General features: G+C 35.9%; 5 protein-coding genes across 5 annotated transcripts; 2 read left to right on the forward strand and 3 right to left on the reverse strand.

Moving 5' to 3' along the window:
• On the reverse strand, positions 5–1118 carry LOC18781264. The gene has a single exon (XM_007212766.2). It carries the CDS (start codon positions 569–571, stop codon positions 113–115), a length of 459 nt encoding a protein of 152 aa, XP_007212828.1. The 5' UTR covers positions 572–1118; the 3' UTR covers positions 5–112.
• Positions 1471–3985, reverse strand: LOC18779578. Its single transcript, XM_007214360.2, has 4 exons — positions 3707–3985; positions 3407–3610; positions 2739–3299; positions 1471–2111 (listed from the first exon to the last, which is right to left on the reverse strand). Exons 1-4 carry the CDS (start codon positions 3960–3962, stop codon positions 1744–1746), a joined length of 1389 nt encoding a protein of 462 aa, XP_007214422.2. The 5' UTR covers positions 3963–3985; the 3' UTR covers positions 1471–1743.
• Positions 6092–7544, reverse strand: LOC18781152. The gene is made up of 4 exons (XM_007212564.2): positions 7117–7544; positions 6828–6974; positions 6654–6731; positions 6092–6552 (listed from the first exon to the last, which is right to left on the reverse strand). Exons 1-4 carry the CDS (start codon positions 7420–7422, stop codon positions 6331–6333), a joined length of 753 nt encoding a protein of 250 aa, XP_007212626.2. The 5' UTR covers positions 7423–7544; the 3' UTR covers positions 6092–6330.
• Positions 8253–10152, forward strand: LOC18779376. Its single transcript, XM_007212855.2, has 4 exons — positions 8253–8851; positions 9374–9520; positions 9669–9752; positions 9839–10152. Exons 1-4 carry the CDS (start codon positions 8333–8335, stop codon positions 9992–9994), a joined length of 906 nt encoding a protein of 301 aa, XP_007212917.1. The 5' UTR covers positions 8253–8332; the 3' UTR covers positions 9995–10152.
• Positions 21100–23207, forward strand: LOC18779667 (gibberellin 2-beta-dioxygenase). The gene is made up of 3 exons (XM_007214655.2): positions 21100–21805; positions 21935–22283; positions 22637–23207. Exons 1-3 carry the CDS (start codon positions 21399–21401, stop codon positions 22904–22906), a joined length of 1026 nt encoding a protein of 341 aa, XP_007214717.1. The 5' UTR covers positions 21100–21398; the 3' UTR covers positions 22907–23207.

Raw genomic sequence — 24585 nt, forward strand, 5'->3', positions numbered from 1 at the left:
TGAAATGAAACTGTAACAAGTAATCACATATTAAATGAATTGAAAACAAAAAAACAAAATAAAAGTTATTCAATATTTCATTTTTTTCTTCGACCAAAAAGAGAAAAGCCTTTCATTTTTTCCCATCAGCATTCTTCTCTTCTTCTTCAAGCCCAAAGGCCGTGACAGGGAACGACCTTGAGATCCCGGTGCCGTTGGCGAACGTGATCTTATCCGGATTCGAATTCGGGTCCACGTAGATATCCGAAATCGAGACCCAAATCAAAAGCTCCTTACTTTTGACCCCAGAGAGCCTCCTCATCCGATGCTCTTCGACGAAGCCCGTCACCTCCGTGTCGTACGACACCATTTTGCCAATGGCCTGGAACCGGTGCTCTTTCTTCTTCTTCTGCTTGAGCCATACGAATCCGGAGGTGTGGTTGTAACCGAACTCTAGGACATCGTCTAAGGGCAGGAGAGCACGCGGCAGGCTCATTTTGTCGAGCAACTCGTGGGACTTCTGCTTGCATAGGGCTTCGCCGTGATAGATCTCGGCGTCTTCTCTGTGGCTATCGATTTGTTGGCCTGACATTTGGGTGTAATCAGAGAGAGAGAGAGAGAGAGAGAGAGAGAGAGAGAGAGAGAAGGGTTTGTATAGAAAAGTTAGGAATGGAAATGGAAGTGGTGGAGATCGATCGATTACTATTGCTGTTTCTGGTTAAGGGGAGGTTTTTGCATGCATGGGAAATATAAATTTTCTTTTCTTTTTGAAGTGTCAAATTTCCTTCTTACTTTTTTTTTTCCTCTGATAGGAGTCAAATTTCTTTCTTTAACGGTCTATCTATTTTTTAATATTTTCTAATAGTCTCAATCAAATACTGTGAATTGTTCGGATCTTTGACTCAATCAAATCAATACTAACACTATAAATGATTGACATAATTTAGAAACACCATTTGTTTAATTTGGACAATTTGGGATGAGATTAATCTGGATGAAATTTATTATCTTCCTCGTGAAATGTAACAATAACGACACTCACTTTTTTAGTTGTATAATTTAGATAGAGTAAGAGTACATTTGAATTTCTCCCAAAAATGTTACTAAATCAATCAATTGAAACAAGGGAGTAATGGCCTCAAACCTCCAATCCAATTATTAGTTCAGCAATGGTGTTGAAGGAAGTGAGGAAAAAATTTACCAAAATTAAAGAAGAAAAAAAAGAGGGGCAGCAAATAAACTAAAGGGTAAAACTATAAAAACTCCATTTTCTCCTCCAAATCTAAAATCAAACTTGCTTTGCAGGCACGGGTCTCATGTTCGAATTCTCATGGCATCATAGATGCGTGTGTGATAAATCCTCCTCTATATAGTTTAGACTATCGCTTATACTAAAATTTTAAAAAAAACAAACTTGAACTCTACTTATTGGAAGCCTGAGAGTTGGTGTTGATATGCGCAGTAAAAAAAAAAAAAAAAAAAGGCAGATAAATAGCTGGTTTCTCAACTGATGCCTGTAATTTTACCACTTCAAAGATTTGTCTTGAGGCCCCATTGCATGCTTTCTCTTAAATTAAGAATCTGTCAACACCAACTAAAAGAATAAAAAAGCCCTGCCCACCTTTATTGTTTGTTGGCTTTAATCATTGAGAGCCTCTTCCAAGTTTGTTAATTAGGCTTTGTTTTGTTTTCTATCTTCTTTCTCTGTCTCTTTTCTCCCTTCTCTGTGGAACATGCAGGCTTGCAGACTAGAGACAAAAAAAATTAACTCTCGGATTCACCCCACATCTCCAAAAGATACTTCTGGCACTTGCTGCAACAGCTGCCATTAACATACAAATCAGGGCCTACCCTTTTGGTCTTTTTGCTTTTGGGTCCTTTGAGCCCCACCTCTTTTCTGCCACTGGCCCCACCTCCACGCTTTATGTTGTGCCTGTATTCAACAACAACCTGCTCAAAGACTTCCACTTCAAACATGTTCAGCTTCAGCCTTGGGCTCATGAGATCTCTCACGTATGCAAAAGCCAACTGGTCTCTTGGGTTAAAAGCCTCCAACTCATTGAACAGCAGGCAGGAGAATAGATTGCTCCTCAATCCATGTCTTCTCAGAATTAGAGCACTGTCTGGTACATCTGCCAAATACCAATACCAAAGTCATTAGCTCCTCTAGTCGATCGGCATGCAGTGCATGCAAAATTCAAGTAAACCCAAGAGAAGAAAATACGCAAAGACCCAATGAATTAATTTATCAAGTTGCTGTAGGCAAAGTCATAATGTAATATAATCTGCCCTTGAAACTCCCATCCCAATGCATTGTGAACTGTGTTACCTTGCCATGATTTGCAAGTTGCTTGCTTGGACCACATTGGATCACACTTTTTTATTTATTTCTGAACCACGTTGTACAGATAGCTTTCACCAAGTGCACCTACCTCTTCAAATATCTTCGTTTTTACAAGATGGATTGGGTGTAACAAGGAGCAAAAGAGAAGAAATTTCAACATTTCCTCTCACAAGAAATAAAATATTCCCAGATTAGAGCTTACTCTCAAACACCAAAACCAATAATTTGATGGCTATCCTGTAAAATTGGCACCTACCTCTTGTACAGACATCACAGGTTATAGTTCCTGAAGTATGTGTACAGTTGCAATATAGCTGTATCATTAAATGACCGTCTAATGCTTTCAAAAGAAAACAACACCAAAAACGTTGAAAGTGACATCTGAAATCTAATAACTTTTCTGCAAGTGGTATACCTGAGGGATAGGGGAGCTTGCTGGGACTCCAAGGAAGCAAACCATTCTCACAATAAGTCTCCATCTGCCTCTTCAAGCCATCAACATCCCACCATTTCTGCCACCTTGCAGTTGCCATTGCTTCTTCCATGGTATGAATATAGTAGGGATGTTTTGAAATTGCCATGTCTGCATTCTCAGACACAACAAGTGAATGAATCAGCAGCAACGGATCAACCATCAGCTGCAACTTTGCGTCTATCCAAATGCTGAATTTTGAGTTTGGGAAGAGCCTATGGACTAAATATTTTGGTATGACACCATTCATTGCTGGATTCTCATACAATCCCTTGCTCAAAACCTTGACAACCCTCCATGCTCCTATCTTATAGTTTTTGGATTTGCTCGGAATTAATCTATGGTTGACAAGTCCTTTGAGGGTTACATCATCTATAAACAGAAAGAAACATACATTGTCTAGGGTTTTCGATCCGAGGCCTCGGGGCTGTCGAATTTTATCATGGTCGTTGAAGATCGCAGAGACCACTACAACTCCTTTGCAGTTTTCCATATCTGTTCGATCTGAATTACATACAAAATAATAGGCTTAGTCATAAATGTAGCTGAATTTAAAAAGGAAGGAGATAAAAATTGAGACTTTATCGAACTTGCTTGGGTACCAAACTAACCAGAATTACTAATTGGAAATTTCTTCAAAAACCCACAAGGGAATTCAGTGCTATCATTATAATGAACAAAATAGGGAATTCTCTCTTGGGTACTTAAATTTCCTGCAAAAGTCTCAGCCTTGCCCTGCATATACCTCAAACCCGATGAAGACCATGAAGAATTCTTACACAAATTTTGGATCTCCTTCAAGACCACCCAATAATCTGGGCACAAAAATAAAAACCCATTTACGAAAATCTCCAAACAAAACAATCAAATGCCAAAATTGAAGAAAAATGAGCTCAAAAAATGGAGGGTACCTGAGAAAAAGACAGGGGACGAGCAAGTGGTACGGTGGGTTGGGATTGCATACTTGTGCTCTCCATAGGTTGCAGGGTAGGAGAAGAGAGGGGCCTGAATTGGGTCGAAAGGGGAGGATCTGAAGAGGCATTTGGTTTGGGAGAGAGAGGTGTAGATAGCTAGAAACAGAGAGGTGAAGAGGTAGAGCAGAGAGAAAAAGACCAACTTTGATTGAAAGAGCAGAGGAGTGGACGTTGCTTTCCCCATAAAATTCATAAGTTTGATCGCCTTGATTTATATTCCTCATTTATCTACTATTCTATGGTTCTTTCTTTTCTGGCAGATTCTTTATTATTATTTAATTAAATTAAAAAAACATTAGATAATCCCCACATGTTAACTAGTTTCTAACTAGTGGCCCAAATTGCCCCTGGAATATGAGAAGTCAAAGAAGCAGCTAGCTTGTTTTTCTGGTCAAAGAAGTAGCTAGTTTGATGATGTATGGGAGCTTTAGTTACAATCTTTAGCTTTTGGTAAGATTTTTTTTCCTTCAAAGTTTGGAAGGGATGCTATAGGGATTCGAGCATGAGATCACTAATTTGTCAAAAAAAATGTATATACAATGGAGATAGCATTATTCTACTATCCTCGACCAATAACACAATGATATATGAAAAAATTATCCTACGTGTTATTGCAGTATTTATCAGAGATAATTAAAAATATTATCTCCGTTACATGAGAGTTTCTCTCTTTGCTCCCAAATCCTCTCACCATTGAGCTATGGATCCGTTGGCTTTGCCAAGGTTTAATGTACTTGGTTTCACAAGGAATGGGTTCTCTTAACTCTTGAATTAAGTGGCAATATGTCATTACACATACTAAGAATAATGTGGCCTAACTTTAAAGTCCTATTAAATTTTTCTAGGAGGGGAAAATTAATGAAGTGGCCTAACTTCAAAAGCTATCATTATGTGTAATGTACAAGGGATTGCATTCCCAATTTAGTGGACAGCTCCATTTTCAATGCTGCATCATTGGACTTCTGAGACTTAGGACTTGGGAGGGAGATGATGAACGATAATCATCATCACACAAAAACGTTTAGAAGTGCCTTTTGCTTTAAGAAAAATAATAATCAAGTTTCTTTGATGACCTACAAGGTAGGGTTGATTTGATCCTCCATATGGATCACTAATGGCAGGTCTTTATCGAATTATCAATAGCAGCTGATAAAAATGTTTTTCTTTGTTTTTTTTAAATTAAAAAAATAATGTTTGTGGTCCTTCATGATCTTGTCTAATCATATTTTAGTTTGGTTTATGCGTTTGTACTAGTTTTTGGGCTCGCATTTAGGGCCTGGTCTTTGCCTTGGGAATTTTGGACCAGAAGATCATGTTCTATATATGTTGTTGAGGTAGTTGTACATTGGAATGGACTCAGATTCTCTGTTCTGATTTTTTCTGCTATAATCTGTTTAATTTTTGTCCTTCACATGTCATCTCATTAAAATTTAATTTAGTTGACATATCATTCTTTAAACAAAAATTAAATTTACTCTTAATTGAAAAAGAAAAAATATACCCTGACCCCCAACTATTGTCAACACATCATTCTTTAGACCTGCCATTAGTGAGTGATGTGGAGGATCATGACAGAGAAAATCAAAACAGAGAATATTATGAGATGCTATTTTAAAAGAACAGTAATGCCCATTGTCTAAGAATTATCTTTAGCAATAATGTCTAGAACTTATCCATACTTCGTCGTTTGTACTAGTTGTCGCGCTCGCCTTTGGACTTCTAAAATGTTTTTCTTTGTTTTTTTAAAATTAAAAAAAATAATGTTTGTGGTCCTTCATGATCTTGTCTAATCATATGTTAGTTTGGTTTATGCGTTTGTACTAGTTTTTGGGCTCACATTTAGGGCCTGGTCTTTGCCTTTGGGAATTTTGGACCTGAGGTAGTTGTACATTGGAATGTACTCAGATTCTTTGCTTTGATTTTCTCTGCTATGATCTGCTTAATTTTTGTCCTCCACATGCCATTTCATTAAAATTTAATTTAAATGACTTAAAAGTTGACATATCATTCTTCAAACAAAAACCAAATTTACTCTTAATTGAAAAAGGAAAGATATACCCTAACCACCAACTATTGTCAACACATCATTCTTTAGACCTGCCATTAGTGATTGATGTGGAGGATCGTGACAGAGAAAATCAAAACAGAGAATATTATGAGATGCTATTTTAAAAGAACAGTAATGCCCATTGTCTAAGAATTATCTTTAGCAATAATGTCTAGAACTTATCCATACTTTGTCGTTTATACTAGTTGTCGCGCTTGCCTTTGGACTTCTAAATAATAAAGATTTTCAAACCCGAAAAAGTAATGCTATGTTCATTGGAGATCTAGAATGAACTTTAGTTTTAGTACTCGAGTCATTCTATAAGGAAATTAATCCAACGATTACGAAATAGGACATCATCTAAGGGTCTTAGATAAAACCCTCACTATAGAACTCTTATTTAGTACTACGACACCAAACATGAATCAATTCCCTATATTTTTGCGAGTGTGATTTTTCCTTTCCAACTTTCTTTTTTTAGTCAAGGAAAAGTCAATAGCTAAAAGCTCATCTCTTATTTCTTGTTTCTTTTTGCTTGTACCTCTATTATGTCCTTTTTGAGGATGTCGACGACCTTCTCAAACTCGTTGAAATTTGTACTGAGTTTATGGAGTTGGCATTCTTCCATGCTTTCTTTCATACAGGGTGTACAATGGAATTCTTCTTTTAGATCGTTAAATTCTCTCCAATATTTTGTCCCTTCATTCTTGTTGCCCTCTATGATGTGAACGATAGCCTGAAAACATGGAAATACAAAATTATAGTCATGTTAACTTATTGTTAGTTCATTTGGGTTTGATTGGTTGCCAAGAAAAGTTCAAGGTGAACTTTTCATACCTTGAACAGTGGACGCCGTGCATCCGAAATCTCAGCATGTCTCAAGCATTCACGGCCGAGCGCCTCCTTAAAATCTCCCTACGGCACATCAACCATCAAAACCCAAGAAGAAAAGTAAAATTTTCTTTATGAATTGGAATGTTTTAAGTAAAAATAGTTGTAACAACTACTTACCTTGTATATAAGCATTTCTACTAGTAACATCTCGTATTCATATGCTTCATGGTTTCTTCCTTCATTGCGTGCTTTTGCTGTTGCATTCTTTAATATTTCAACTGCTTGGGCTTCTTTCCCACTCATTTCAAGCTTCCCAATAACCGACTTTCATAGGCAAAGAAACAAAGCTAGCTAGTAAACTCAAGCATCTTAATTTGATATTAAGAGAAGAAAAAAAAACATTTTAATAAACTTGAAATTTAATCATGCCATTGTGGACTATTTATATTCTGAGATGATGCCTAACCTGCAGCTTCTTGTAATCAGGGTGTTGTTCTGCAAGGTGAGTCTTCAGCTCACATTCAGCTATCTCCACTGCAGATTTGTCTGCTCGAGCTTCGTGATATTCGAACAATCTCTGCAAGGCAAGCTGCCCTCCATGGAGGACTGCTATGGACATGGACCTTGTAAGTCGAGGACCTTGATGCTCTTCTTTGCTCATTTTTCGGGCACGAGATATGTAAGCCCCTACAACATAAATGCTGGCAAAGACCACGGTTGCCATCGCTCCATATTTAGTTCTAACACTGAAACTTTTGGAGAAATTCACCATGTTAACGTTTGTTCTAGGGAGATTTTTAGTTTATATTATGTTATGTATTGTTACCATAAATTTGTGAAATATGTGAGGAAAAAGGATGGTGCCGTGTGATTGGCAAGTTATTTAGAAAAGCTGTAATTGATACTTGGGAAAAGATATGAAATCATTCTGATTTCAGTCTTGCAAGGTGGGATTTTGCTAGCTGTTAGAGAAGTTCATTCTTCTCCTAGATGAGAAGCAATAACTTATTCCAATGCTTTATTGGGATTTCTTATCTTCCAAGCAAAGCATTTTTCCAGTATCTAGTTAAGGCCCTGGTCTACATACAGGGAACTGTATCAAAAAGATTAGAGAGACACAATGTAATGCAGTTAATACTGTTGTTTCTTTCTGGAAAATTCTTACTCACACCTCAAGAATGTGTAGCACATTTTATTTTTTGCCAAAGTACTTAGACAAAGTATGGATTCCAGTTTGTTGGTGGATTCTGGCGTGTTACTTGTAGAGTTGTCGTTCGATCTCCCTATTTCCTTATATCTCGCTGTGTCACCCTAGCCTAAATATAGAGAACTATTTTTTTCTGAAAAATTCTTACTCACACCTCAAGAATGTGTAACACATTTTGTTTTTTGCCAAAGTACTTAGACAAAGAACGGTTGGTCTCATTTTTGCCAAAAGAAAAATTCTGTATTACAAAAGGACATGATGTTGATGCCTTGCCTTGACTAACAAAGTGATACCTTACTTCACTCCTGAAATGCCCTCATACTCATATTCTGTCATACCCTGGGTCCGGTGTGTGGGGCGTCACATGCTCAGTCCTTGCCATTTCAGAATATGACCAAATAAATACTAGTATTGTTAATTAACTCTACAATTGCTACCTAGTACTTTAAACCCTCAAAACAGCACAAATTATTTCATGGATTCTGCACTGTGTCTCCAATATGGTGCTCTATGTGTGCCTTCCCCCATGAGAGTGACTAGGGTGCCCAGGCTCCTTCCCAATTTCAACAACCCTTCTCCTCTTTCACTTTCTTCCTTGTGTTCCACACACCATGCCGTGTCGGGGCATGCCTTCAGCCCTGTGATTTCTGCTCTTAACAAGCCCTCAACACCTTCAACAAATGACAAAGATGATAAAAAGTTAATTGTGAGAGGCATAGGCGGTGCCTCTGTGGTTTTGGCCTGTGTCCTTGGCATCATGAATTGCAACTACAAGTTCACCCCAAGAGCCATTGCAGGTGTTAGGGACCCGTATCAGACAAGTCGCTCTTCTGTAAAGCAAGACATATTGTATCCGAAAAGCGCCAAGGACGTGTTACAATCCTTGTTGATGGTGAATGAGAACGTTGCCTCATCTAAAACCTCGATTCTCCCAAATTTTAAAAATCTCAAGTCGCCTCCGGAGCCTTCCATAAAAGATTGTGAAGATCTTACGGTATACTCTTCCATCCATACACACACTGTTATTAGTTTGTACTGTCAGATTTGGGGTAAACAACTACAATTATAGAACTAAAAGGTTTGTATTAGTTTATTTTAGAGTCTAATAACATAAAAATGCGCACTAAAATTGCCTTTCCTGGCATTAATCTTATGAGCTTGTCTACTCACAGGCAAGCTCAAGCCACACAGCTAGAACAATTACCTTTCTTTTGAAGAATTAACGTTCTTGAACCCTTGTATGTTTGTTTATTTCATGAGAAATCTATGCGGAGGTGCCATAAATAACACCAACAAAACATTGGTCACATCCATTTAATTTAAGTAGCAAGCAAAATGAATTAGTAATATTTCACCTTTATATCTTTAATTCTCGATATATCATTGTCACCAACAAAAACGTACTGACATATATACTATCATTACATTTTCTGTAATATCGATTAAAACGTCGTATCCACATGGCCTAGCTAGAATTTATAATGTACTTACTGCTAACTTAGTGCACTGCTTGTAGATTCAAGCAGCAGGGCTGATCAAAGATGGAAAGGGTGATAGGGCAGAAAGACAACTTGAAGATATATACAATAACATGGTGAAGGGAGGAAAAACGGAGTCTGCATACAATGTGCAGATGGCACTGGTAGCAATTCTCATTTTCCAGGTTTGTCAAATTGCAGTTACGAAGACAACACACTAAAATATATAGCCGAATTCAGTATGAAATCAACAAAGACAACGCTTTTTCTTCTTCGATATTCACATTTCTTGCTAGGATATAAGCAAATGCAAATGTGTTTCTGCTTATGTAGGGGAAGTACCAAGAAGCTTTGAAATGGATTTGTCTCAACAAGGACCACGCTTTTCCATCGGATGGTCGGGTTCATCTATATAAGGTCATTCATTCATTCTTGCAAGCTATTATATATACCTTGTAATTAAAAAGAAAAACACCTCATTATTGTTACTTTGAAATTTTCAGGCAATTATATATACTATGTTGGAAGAAAATAAAGAAGCCAAGGAATACTGGGAAACATTCATCGGCTCTCTTGACAATGAGGGTTTGCCAAATCCAATGTCATCGCCTTCACATGGGTCTAAGCATAAGCAGCACAGCGGTCGGATCAAGATATGAAAAGCGCCACCACTAATTAGACGGCCTGATATTCCTACTTCTTTTTTTTAATTGAGAGATTATCAAAATGCATTAAATTTGTTTTCTCTATTGCCTAGACCTCAATTCAATTGATCTCCATTATTTCGTTACTCACTCTTCCCCCCCCCCCCCCCCCCAAACAATAGAATGAATTGTTCAAAGGAAATTATCTTTCATATGACGGAATGAATGTGCAAAGTCCATATATTGGCCTCCTTGAGTTGGGTGGTTGGCATAAGCTACATGTCAAACCTTTGGGGTCTTTTGCATATCCTTGAAGACATGCAACGGAGATAACATTATTTTCCTATTCCCATCCAATAATGTAATGCCACGTAAAAGTGTTATCATGTATGTCATAGTGTTATTAATTGGGGATACCAAAATAGTGTTGTCCCCTTTAAGACGTATGACATTATAAACCATAGTTGGGGGGTCGTAGCATGGAGTGGGCTTTAGGAATAAGGATGGGCTAAATTTCTACTTTCTTTATTTGTCCATTATATGTATGTTATCATGTGTAATGTAAGAGGTTCCAAGGGGAAAGGCCTTGTGTAGTTATGGCATCCACTAACCACTGTCAGAAAGAATCAAATGCATGATGCAGGCTGAGGCAGAGGACAAGTGAAGGAGGTGTGTGTTGGTTTTCCTCCCTGTCACAAAATGTTGAAGAAGAAAACCAACGTGATGGGACCATTTATGGTAATAGTCCAACCAAAAATGGCAAAAAAACACTATCATTATATATAGATTTATGAAAGAATCTTATATAAATTCCAAGAGTGCTGTGCTGCGCACTGTCCCAAAAGATATATTTGCAAGTAAACAGAAAAGAACTATTTAGACCTAACCTATCATATGCAGAAAAACTTGTAATATTAAAGCACTCAACTCTATTTTCACTAAATAAAGCATAACGAGCTAGTCGGTGCACAACCTCATTAGCCTGACGACCAAGAAAAGAGAATCAAAAACCAGATTTATCTTTCATAAGGTCTTCGATGTCCTCAATCGACCAAGAAACATATAAGATATTTGTGTATTATATGTATATATCGTGTGTAAGAGGTTGCAAGAGAGGCAGAATATCGTGTGTAATAACCACTAACAACTGTCGTAAATCATGATGATACGTCAAGTTCTGATGACATAACTATTTAGGAGCTTAGCTGATCAGCTCAGTTTCGGGGCCTGATGACAGCTTTGCGTTGAACAATATGCCCAATCCAAAAGCAACGTGATGGGCATTTTAAATAAATGTCAGAGCAAAGGGGGGAAATATATGTTATTTTTTATATTTTTAAATAATACCATTTATAGTAATAGTCCAACAAACAATACAGATTCTAACCAATAATGGAAAAAAACACAATCATTACTGCCCCAAGACTGTTGTGCGTACTGCTCCAAAAGACTGTTGTGTGTTATGTTAATACCACAAATTTATTTATTAGAAATGTAAGTGATCATGTCACTTTCAAGTTTATGTTCAATAATACTTAAGTTCCAAACCAATTTATAAATTTTTTATTCTGCCTAATTAAATTAAATTGTAAGAGCCAGTTTGGTATTGATGTGTTGTGAAATAATTGCTGTTAGATTTGATGTGAGAGAAATCATCTGTGAGAGAAAATAGTTTGACGTTTGGTAAACTTTTTGTTAAAAGTGTTGTTAGTACTAATTCTCGCATAATTAAAAAATGATTTCTGTATAATCATTAAACCTAGCACATCTTCGAAACTGATTCCTGCATAATCAGAAAATAAAAGCAACTCATTAGTTGATTTTCCTTATAGTTTTCTCTCACAACAATTTTTAACAATAAGTGATTTTCTCATAGTTTATCAAATGGGCCTCGGCTTCCCAAATTTAAAAAAAAAAATCACTTATCACTCTAAATAAGCAATACCAAACGGGCACTAAAATTCTCATGGCATATTTTCTAAAATATAAAGCAATTCTTGTTTTCCAGCAGGTTTGTGAAATTGTAATTACAAGGACAACACACTCAACAAAGACAACACTTTTTTTTCTTCCTTCAATAATACATTTTTGGTGTTAGCATATGAGCAAATGCAAATGTTTGTCGACTTATCCGGGGGAAGTACCAAGAAGCTTCAAAATGTGACTGTCTCAAGAGGGATTTTGCTATCGCTCGTGATTGTAATCGTGTTGCATATACTCTTTCTAGTTTTGCTTTGAGGTGTAACGATATTACTATTTGGGAGGAGGAAGCTCCTCCTTGGTTGGAGACTCATCTTCATGATGATTTTTTAATTTTTTTTAATTTATAAATAAATAAATAAAAGGTAGAGTGGACAATTAGAATGGTTAAGGCACAATCCAAACCTGAAAATCATGAATTTAACTGGATGAGACTGTGAGTTAGTTGGATAAAATGTGCTAAGTCCAAAATTTTGGTAGGTTGAAAGGCTGACATAACTTAAGTTACATCGCAAGCCATTGAGGTCTTTTACATGCTCATTGACATAAAAAATTAAAAAGAAGAAGATGAAGAAGCATGGTTTAATAATATACGTATGGAGTGGGCTTTAGGCATATAGGATGGGCAATGTTACCAGCTGCAGTGTTTTTTTTTTGTCACCAAAAGATGGGCTCGGCTTTACCCACGGGAGAAAATAGCTAGCTGTCCTCATGGTAAAAACAAGATCAAGAGTTGGGGAGATGCTACAATGAGGGGGATTTTGGTGAGGGGGTTGAGGTACAATATTTTCTCTCTCTTATTGGATAGTGGGATTGAACCCCTCCCACAATCCCCTCATTATAGCATTTCCACAAGAGTTTATGGGAATAACTGTTGAGGGATTCTTCAAATTTTACTTATGAGGTGTCCACTACGAATTTCATTTCAACGATTCGACCGTCTATTCCACAAGTCTTCATTAATACTTCATGATTATATTTATTGGATAGTGGGATCCCACAACCCCCTCATTATAGCATTTTCACAAGAGTTGATGGGAATAACTATTGAGGGATTCTTCAAATTCTGCTTATGGGGTGTCCACTATGAATTTCATTTCAACGATTCGACCGTCTAGGTCTTCATTCATACTTCATAGATTATATTTGCAAAAAAAAAATAGACAAATTAGAAACCATTAAGGCATAGTGACCGACAAAATAAACAAATACGGTGCTTTCAAAAAATTAAAAAAAATAACCATTATATTGAGTGATCAAATGGTTTGGATTCAAATGATTTTTCACAGGGATAATTTTTAAATGAATATCTAAATAATAGACAATTCGGATCATTGAAATACAATGCAGAATGAGCTTAATAAGAGTATTCCTATATATAGTTTTCTTTTGGATGTTGAATATAGTCGTGTACATATGTATACAGATATATGTTAAATTTTTTCCTTGGTGGAGATTATACTGCTATATTTTCAGAACTGTGTCTGACTAATTTAGGATTTTGTTTTCTGTAACACAAAATACATGTCTGTTGACCAAGAAACATGTAAGATATATTTGTCTAATATATATCATGTGTAATGTAAGAGGATCCAAGGGGGAAGGCCTTGTGTCGTTCTAGTAGTAACCACTGTCAGAAAATCATGTTGTTTCAGAATCGAATGCATCGGATGATGCAGAAGGCAGAGGAGAAGTCAAGGAAGTGAGTTGGTTTCCTTCCCTGTCTGGTGTTGCAGAATGTGTGGGAAAATACAAACTGTTGAGAAGTTTAGGTGATCAGCTCAGTTTCAGGGCCTGATGACAGGCTTTGGGTTGAACAAAATGTTAAAGGAGCATGAGGTCGAGCCTCAGCAGCCCTGAGGTGCAGCGGCCAAATGCCCAATCAAAATCCAACAGTTGCTCCAATACACGTGATGGCCTTAGCCCTTCTACGTCTCCTTTGTCTAAATGTCAGGGCAAAAGGGTTAGGGTTTTTTAAATAATAGGGTGACGAGGTATCGAAACAGAGAGCTTATATCATATTCTACCAAACTCCCAGGCACTTAATGTACAAAATTGCAGATTTTTTTTTCTTCTTCAGTGGGTGGTTATGTCTTCAACTTCCAACCATTCTAACACCTGTCACAAATCCAGATCTACACTTGGAGAAATCAGAGATTTAAGAGGGGAAACTATACATGTTTTTCTGTATACCATTTATGGTAATAGCCCAACAAACAAATCTAGATTCCAACCAAAAATGGAAAGAAAAAAACTCAGTCATTATTTTTGAATGAATCTGACTACCAAAAGATATATTTTGTATAAACAGAAAAGAATTATACATACTCATTCATAAATTCTCTCATGCAGACGTTTGAATGTTATTATTATGCAGATACCATGTATTTTCTATTATTACTCGCTCAGTTTCTCCCTGTTTACATTAACGTCCGCAACCGTAAGATGAGAGAATATTGTATATCCATAATATATCTTATATTTGTATGGAAAACTTCTCTTTACACTTCACATAATATAATTCAATCAATCCAAAAAACAAAACTGCACATATTTATAATGTTTTTCTTCGTAGAATATATATCAATTAAATAATTTCTAAGTCATGGTGTGGGATGTTTAGACCACTCATAAATTTAAATGATCATATCACTTTTACTTGTCATGACAATGAGTGGAAAAGCAAAAGAATAGCATTATTCACGTGTCTATCCTTACTTGCTCGTACTCTTTGCTATGGTAGAACAGGTGAAAGTGTTCTAATAAAATTGAACTGTAAGATTCCCGTGCCAAAATAGCCTTGTTCTTCCAAGTTCCCACGTGTCAACTGACCATGCAATATTCCAAATCACTAAAGAATCTGGCAGTGGCACTATGTGCACCTCTTTTTTCCTCATCTATGAGACAACATCAATCATATATTTTGGCAATTAATTAGCATATATTCTGCGTTAATTTCGTACTTTTCCAGTGAAAATTATCGGTCACAATTTGGAGTCTCTTAGATGAAGTTAATGACCAATTTACCACAAATATTTATGCTATCTCTGACAAATAGGCATTTTGACTATCGTTCTTCAGTCTTTTTGGTCATTTCCTCTAAGCCTCTAGTTTAACCACTACTATCAATTAGTCTTCGAATAAACGTTTTTATTAAATATTATTTTGTAAGCTTGCATATCGTTGTACGTGGGAATTGCCTAAGCTTGGAGGGATATTCTAAGCCATTAATTTACTATAAATTATATGTTATAATCGATAGACTCAGTCCATTTTGTCTTCCTAGAGGTAAATCTAGGTTGATTCCTTGTTTTTGTAATTAATTTGGTTTTGTTTATTTTGTGGTGGGCATTGTAAGTTGTAACTACTCCTTCCCTATAAAGAAAAAGAAATCATTACTCATGATATGATGTAGAACAGCTAGCGATGGCGATTGAGGAAGAGTTGGGGTAAATTATAAAAAAATATAGGTTTGGTTGCTGATTTCTGATCTGAGCTCATGACCTGCTTTTTAAAGAGAAAGATGCCACAAGTCAAATTCACTGCTTTGTTAGGACGTATGAGATTTTTTGAGCATTTAACAACGTTTACTAGCCCAAAACAACATTTGAGTCCTTTCTTAATATATGTTTTTAGGAAACCACCTTAATCACCTTTCCAATGTAAATGTTAGGAATTTGGACTTTGAATGCTTTAAGGATATTATTTTAGACATAAACACGAAAGATAAATATGTTACATCTCACATACATATATGACTAACCTAACGTTGTTCTGACCAAGGTCTAAAATATCGATGATATCGGAAATATCGGTAGTCCAAAAATATAGAAATTTCGATGGAAATATTGGGATATTATCGATATCGATAAAAATTGAATAAAAACCACGGAAATTGTAAGAAAAACTTGGAAATTTTTATTGAAACTTTGGAGAATGTCTATTTAGTCAATTATCTATGAGTTTATCACAAAAAATTAGAAGGAAATGCATTGCATGATGGATTTAACTAATTTAAGTTGATTATACAGCAAGCGGGCAAACACTATGAGTGTAAAAAATATGTAATAATTAATGAAAAAAGATTAAATACACAGTAATCATTCATATATAATGATTTACTATAATATTTACACTTTATACATTGCATGGTAAGATACATGAATGACTTAGTACCACATAGAGTTCCTACGAGGTTCAAATTTTTCACTATCTTCATCATCTCTATGTGTAGAGTAAGTGTATTGTGAAGAGTAGTTATCAAATGATAAATCCCCAAAATAGTTTTGCATGTAATTGTTAACATACCACCCATATAAATATAAATATTTTAGCATATTATCACAAAAACATAAGTGATATGGTGTTTAAGGTGTTGGAGGAGTAAAATGGGAGGGGTTCATATCCCCTTTTTCCCTTCTTTTTTTTTTTAATTAAAACTTTTTTTTTCCTTCACATCGATATTTTCGATATTTTCGATATTTTAGCGATATTACACCGATATTTTGACAAAATATTGCTGAAATGTGAGCGAAATTATCGACATCGATATTTTCCGATATTATCGACATCGATATTTTCCGATATTATCGTCGATATTGTCGATATTTATACGATATGTACATGGATATGTTCCGAAATATCCGTGATTCAAAAAAATCGAAATATCCTCGATATTATCGATATTTCAAACTATGGTTCTGACATAAACTAACATAAATAGATAGAGACCATACGTATTTCATTGTAAGCGTGGGAGCTGAGGAAAGCATGGGCGCCATATTAGAAGCTGGCACACATATAGATAGGTTCTCCCATTATTGTCGATTCACAGCTCAAAGAGACGGACGGTAAGGAGAGATGGAGGAATAAATGGGAGGAGAGTGTATGTATGTGTGTACGTCGTTAATGAGAGATGCTGACTCTGACTGATGATGACCAAGCTGGACGCCATTACAGCTACAATCAAGTCGTAGTCGTACCCTGGTGCTCCACGTGTCAGTGGCACACTAAGTATGTTTTATCATCAAGCTTCGAAATAGTACCACGTGTACTGCTGATAGATACATGCCCTAGCCAGTACCATAGCTATAAGCTTTAGCTTGGTAGAGAAGTATTAGAAAAGCACTTGCACAGAAGGAGATGTATGGGCTTATGGTTTTTTGCCAATTGAAGAGGGAATCTAGTAGGGGGGGCCATAGGCAGCTGTAACCCCAGCGGCTTGTCAATGTCACACAGTCATACTCAAACTGTCAAACATGCCCTATGAAACCAATTCAATGCCTAAAAGAAACCAAGAGGAATCACATTCCAAAAGTAAAGAGCTTACACCATACAATTCAAACGCCTTTGTCAATCTCAGTTGTATTTTAAACTCACAGGAAACATTATCTATGTCCTAAATTTTAACCAGTAATGATCGTGTTTGTTATTGCTATACATGCGGTTTAAATTCCTAGTCCGACAATATAAATATTTAACAATTAATTTTTGTAGCCAAGTCCCAAGGCTAGTTGGATACAAATAGAAAACCTAAAGGGTAGACAATCCAACTTTTTCTCCAAGGGCAGTGTCATAGTTGGATCAGGTTATGCGGTCTAGATTCATAGTTCAGAGCTCTTTTTCTCTCTCATTTTTTGGCAGTGAGGAGTGAGAGTTGATCAGGTTAATTGCATCTACACTATTTTTCGATATGTTTTCTCAAGAGTTAACGTCCACTGCCCCGACTAGGGACCTTGGCTGTTCCACCACCTACCCTCTCATGCAGATAAAAAGTCTCTGCAGAGACTGGAGAGATAGGTCTATATCCAAGTCAGTCAGTCCTTGAAAAAGTCTGTATAAACCATACGCATAATGCAGGCAGTTTAATCTCTATCTCTATGTCTCCACCTTCTTCATGACACGTCATTTCTTGCCTTGCATTATTGTTTCAGAAAAAATAAAAAAGAAGATTCCTGAGTGACGGGAATGGGAGCCTACTGCTCTAGATAAAATTTACATATGGAGCTCTATTTTCAGGTTTTTTTAAGGGCTAAATTAAGGAGTTTGATCATGACTTTTTATTTAATTTAGTTTGACTTTGACCATGAATTTAGTAAAAGGTGTTGTTCCACACGCTAATATCCTTTTGCCTACACAAGCAAAGAATATCAGTGCTGTAATCAGAACCTTTACGATTACGAAACAAAATTAAAACGACCCTTAAATTATGTTTGTAGTTATTCCATTGTCCTCAATATATTTGATTGTAACAGTACGATAGCTTTTCTTCCATTAACTCAAAGGGGTCTCTTGTGTTCTTTGACCAATCAGATGCATTTGTATTTATTTGGCAATATGAACCTAAAGAACTTAATAGTTTTTTCTTTCCAAATCGAAAGTGTGTACCCGAAACATATAAAAATTATCCGAATCAAGCTAAAGTTCACAAATTTCTAGGTGCAAGGGTGATATTAACAATAATTTTAGTCGATTATTCTTAACAAAATATTGATCTTCTTATAAGTAGCTATATATATATAAATAATATACTTTTACTTTCTCAACTATAATGAAGTCGACAACTTAGCATATTGGAGCCAGCCAGCTAATAGTTAAGAAGTTTTTTCTTGTTCAACTATGTCAGTGGATAAGTGAAAATCTGTCTTGAGAATTTCGGAATGCATACGTAGCAATCATTTTGACCATACTTTGTTTTTGGTGATACTACGTGACAATTTCTGGACCATTCTTTCCAAGTTTGATCCTTACTTAGAAAATTTGGCTTTACTATTTGTGTAATGTTCATTCTAATTTTAACTGATCAATTATATGTGGTTTACCCTACAGAACTTTATGTATTATTTCACACATGCATGATGCATGCCCAATAATTTTCCAATGAGAGACATCAACAAACGCAATTATTTGTCTGTTGGCAAAAAGTTTATGACGAGGGGAAGCTACCTTATCTCAAGACTAGACATCCTAAGATTTTTTTGAGGACTTATGTATGAGGTTTTAGTCTATTTTTTATGTTTTTATAGATTATCCATCAAAAGAGATTATCGGCAACGAAACTCAAACCTAGGCCTTGATAATGAAGAGAATGATCTTTACCAACTCAACCAACCTTTGTTGGCACAAACTCAATTATTTGTACGTACCCACGTCATTAGATGTTCGATCGACTCTCACAGCTTTTTTTTTTTTTCCTGTACAAAAGAAACAAAAACATACAATTATTTGTCAATTCAAGAAACTGAATTTAATTAGTTTCATGTATGATTTATTGAAGAAAGTCATGCGATTGGACTCTATAAAATCTGACAAAATCTATATCAAATATATAAAATAAAAAAACCGGACCCATTTTTTTTCATGTCGAACATTTGAGACATTTGTCATTCATGGCATATTTTGCGAAATATGGGACAAGAAAAAATGAAAACTAAAACAACGACAATAAATTTTTCAATTATTCATGCATATATATACCTCTTATTCGGCAGTTTGGAATACAATTTATAATACCAAGCCAAGATACGTGTTACCATCATAAAACATTAATTTGATTTTATATACATGTAAAAACAATTACAGATATGATAGTAAGATATGCAAAGCACCTTGCAGAAAACAATTTGTTAAAGTCAACTATATCCCTTTCATTCCAAAGAAATAAAAGAAAAAAAAAAGAAAAAAAATTACATCCCTTTCATGCATAATATTTTTTTAATTATATGCATGTCACAGGAATAGCATTAGGACCTTTTGGGCACTTGCCAATGCCCCATCCAATAATAATTCATGAGTTCCCCATTATCACTGAAAAACCTCATCCCCACCACTCTACTAATTAGTATTTTTATTATTTAAAAAAAAAAGATAGAGAGAGGGGTAGGGTTTTAACTCATAGTTAATTAGTGTTTAGCAGTAATAATATTGGAAATCTATGTTGGAGGCAGTACATGGGGCTCTCATTTCCCTTTTAAGATGCCACATTTAAGCAATCATATATCAAAGTTTATCCTTTCATCTTTTTGCCTTCCCCATCCAACATACTAATATAATGCAATGGAAACTTTCACATATGGAAGTCCACATCATATTTAGGTGCAATACAGCAAAAAATTCGGTTAATTGAGGCTAGCTTCTCTTTACCCTAACCAGTCTCCTAACTTGGGAATGATGACTTGGTGACATTCTTTATTTATTATCGCCCTTAGATGAGACCATATCTTTTAACTGTTGAATCAAATTAGTTAGTCGTTAGATCAAATGGATTAGACTGATCTAAAAGTTAAAAGATATGATTTAACCTAAATGTCATATATAAGGCCCTCACTACATAATGACTCATACGATTATTGCCTATTGAAATGAGCCCCTTTGTAAAAAGCTCTTATTAAAGCTAGAAGACTATAATAAGAGCAAATAAGTAGAGGCATTGGTTTTTTTTTTTTTTTTTCTCTATATATATATATATTCTATTTTTGGGGTTAAGAAAATTATGAAGTGGTGTTGTTACTTCAAGCTTCTTACAGAATCTTTTTGGTACAATTCTTCCAGAATCTCTTTCCTAATAGGTTCCCATGCCACAAATCTCGCTCCAATGTATCAAACTCAAGATCTTTTCTTTTCAGCAAATAATTATATTATTTATGTGTCTATGTAAGCAGACGCTCACCATCACATGATTAATTGCTTTGAGACCCAAAAGGATTATAACATAATATAAAAACCTTCAATATAACAAGACCTGTTATAATATAAGTGGACGACGTAGTTGATATTTTTCACTTTTAAATTATATAATTATATTATAACAAGAGTACATGGAATCTACTAGTACAATTCGTGTAAGAAAGTAAATAAAATTTCCCCGAACAAAATATATAAGTAAATACTATTTTCGAAGGCTAATGAAATTCAAACTAATTCATGCGAGTGCATATTTTATGCATCATCCCCCTCGCTCATGTAACAATGAATCTGTTTCATGACTCAAAATACCAATTCATGCAAGTATATATCATATATATCATATATATATAATTATTATAAAAGTGAATGCAGATGGTCCTTTTCTATGTAGTAAATATTATTATATATCAAAGAGAGGTTTTGTGTTTCCCTAATAATTTTCTGTTTTGTGTTTCCTGAAATCAGAAAAAGCAATTTCTCTCCCTCGATAGCATAAACACACCACACCAAGCAGACGCACAACACAAAGCCAGATGGCTCCTCCTTATAGTTCCTAACGCCTCTGCCCCTCAATAGTCATCATGCATAATAAATAAGCAAAGCCATTTCCCCATTTAAACCCATCACCCTCCTCCCCCTCTCAACATTCTCACCAAACCAAACTTTAAAACCCCTCTTCTTCTTCTTCTTCTTCCCACATCTCTCTCTTTTCTAAAAACAAACACAAACATCTCTTTGTGCAGCAACATCAGCTATGGTGGTTCTTTCTCAACCCGCGGCATTAGACCATTTATCTGATCTGATCAAAGCGTGCAAGCCCACCAGCTTGTTCACTGGAATTCCAGTCGTGGACCTCTCAGACCCTGAAGCAAAACACCACATAGTCAAGGCCTGTCAAGACTACGGCTTGTTCAAGCTGGTCAACCATGGAGTGCCATTGGACTTCATGACCACGCTTGAAGCCCAAGCTCTCAAATTCTTTAACTTACCCCAGTCAGAGAAAGAGAAGGCAGGCCCTGCCGATCCATTCGGCTACGGAAGCAAGAGAATTGGCCCAAACGGTGACGTGGGTTGGATTGAATACATCCTTCTCAACACCAATCCTGATATCATCTACCCCAAGTCCCTCTCCATTTTCAAAGAAAACCCAGAAATTTTCCGGTAAAATTTTCTCAACAGGAAAACAGAGGACTCTGTTTCTCACTCTGTTTTACAAAGAAACAAAACAAAAACGTATACAAAGTAATCTAACTTTTGTTCCATTGGTTTTGCTTTCATTTCGTGTTACAGTGATGCAGTGTTAGATTATATCTGCGCGGTGAAGAAGATGACCTTTGAGGTATTGGAATTGATGGTTGATGGGCTGGGGATTGAGCCAAGGAATGCGCTGAGCAATCTTTTGAGAGAGGATAAGAGCGACTGTTGCTTCAGGCTAAACTACTATCCGCCATGCCCAGAGCTTCAGGCATTGAGTGGACGAAACTTGATTGGCTTTGGGGAGCACACAGACCCACAGATCATCTCTGTCCTGAGATCAAACAACACATCAGGCCTGCAAATCAGCCTCAAGGATGGGACTTGGGTTTCTGTCCCACCTGATCAGAACTCCTTTTTCATCAATGTTGGTGATTGTTTGCAGGTACCAATATAAATGGAATTATTGTTTTTTTCTTCACTTTTTGTTTTTATACATATTATTTGTTCTGCTTTGGTAATTATGGTCAAATCCTAACTTCTGGCAGCCAACTTGCATTTTCCCTCTTTACTTTACTTCCTTCCAAAACACTCTCTTACAACATGCCACCAGCAAAATATCACTTCCTCTTCTGCCATTTTCTTTTGGGGTAAATTTTTTTGGCGTTTTGGAGTGATTTTAGAAAATCACTTTAAGTGATTTTATAGAGAAACACATGGAAGGTGACGAGCCCTTTATGTACTGTTTTTTGTGTGGAAAATGTGTGTTCACTAATTTTGGAAGTGGCTTTGATGCAGGTGATGAGCAATGGGAGGTTCAAGAGCGTGAAGCATAGGGTTTTGGCAGACACTACAAGTTCAAGGATTTCAATGATCTTCTTTGGAGGGCCACCTTTGAGTGAAAAGATAGCACCTCTGCCGTCACTTATGGCAGAAGGAGAAGAAAGCTTGTACAAAGAGTTCACGTGGTGTGAATACAAAAAGTCCGCGTACAAGTCAAGGCTGGCTGATTATAGGCTAGGGCTGTTCGAGAAATCTGTGCCAATGATGTCAAATTCCCAATTTTAGGAAAAAAAATGTTTTAGGTTTTGTTCAAAGCTCAGAATAGCTGTGAAAAAGTTGACTCTAGCTGCTCAGTTTGCCATAGAAGGCAAACAAATAGGTTGTTATCGATCATCTTCTTTCTTTTATTTTTCATTCTGTCCCTTTTCTTTAGACTTGGTTTCTTCGTTCTTTCTTTTTCTTTTGTTCTTGGTTTCAATGTAACAAGAAGAACCACCTTCTGCCAATGCCAGTTTGTCATCTTCATGTGTCTATGTTGGAAGCACTCTGTCAAGTTTCCTAAGATAAACTGAAATTGGTACTGTTACATGTATGTCCTGATTTATAAAGAAGGTATAAATCTGAATAATCCATTTCCACATGTGTAAAGATGTTGAGCCGCGAGATCCATGTAAAAATATATAATCTTTAATAATCAACCTTCTATCTTGACCCAAAAAAAAAAAATCACCTTCTATCCTTAATGCTAGTTTGTCACCACCATGTCAAAAACATACTATTGTTAAGTTTCCTTAAATAAATTGAAAGGTGTATGATAAAATCAACATGTGAATATTGGCCTTGTTAAAACCTTCATGGGAAAAATCACGGGACAAAATCCCCAAGTAAAAAAAGTATCACACATGCTACATACTACAAAAGCGTCGATAATCAAAACATAAATTTAAACTCCATGATAGGACAGAATACCATCATCTAACCAAAACAAAAAGCCCTCCTAGCGAAGATTGAATCATCATGCAATGCGATCCGCAAACTCCATTAGCAATACGGGGAACAAAACGGCCATTAGTTACAACTTTACATGTATCAACTTTATCCATTAGTTATTGGTTTAATGTCTGGATCATCCATTTCCAGTTTTTGCAGATAAAAATAAATATACCATCTGTAAAAATGGACCACGTATAAATATATATGCACACATATCTTTCCTAAGGTTATTTCGAAGTTCAACAATTGGAGCCGTCTATATTTTAGGTAATCTTTACAAAAAAATAATCTAAATTTGAAGTTATTTGGTCACTTTAATGTGAAAAAGAAATGCAATTCATTAGATAAAACTGAAACAATTATATGAATAATCAAATTGCTAAACAATTTCCGATTCAATTGATCTTTTGCATAAACAATCATTAAAAAAAACCTAAAAATCAAACGATATCATAGTTGAGAAACCGAACATCCTTATATTATAATGATGAGATTCATTTATATCGAAAGGTGGAAGTGGAACTACTCACAAGCCAAAGCAAATGACCAAGTTTAGGGGAGATATCCATAACTAACCCTGTGGTCCCTCCACCCATTGTGGTCTTACTTTTGGCCCTCCTTACATAATAAAATCATGGTCCTGCACCTGTATATGCATGTGATGTGAATTCTATTCATATGGTCTAAAACTTATAATATATACGAAAGTCAATAATGCACAGTAGCTTATGGTGGGGATTTGGAGTTGTTTTTTCTTTTGTTTTAGGTGAGTGAATGAACTAAAGCTTGGTGAACTGTGAACCTTTGAGGAAAGTGTTGAGAGAGAGAGAGAGAGACAGAGAGAGACAGAGAAAGAGAGAGAGAGGAAGGAAGTTGGGTCGGCAAGGAGGACATAAAGTATATACTATTAACAAGGAGCTGCACGTGTGCAATATTCTTCAAATTTAAGCCTACAAATACTCTGTTGGAGA

Source organism: Prunus persica, chromosome G4 (genome assembly GCF_000346465.2).
Source record: "Prunus persica cultivar Lovell chromosome G4, Prunus_persica_NCBIv2, whole genome shotgun sequence".
Classification (NCBI taxonomy): Eukaryota; Viridiplantae; Streptophyta; class Magnoliopsida; order Rosales; family Rosaceae; genus Prunus; species Prunus persica.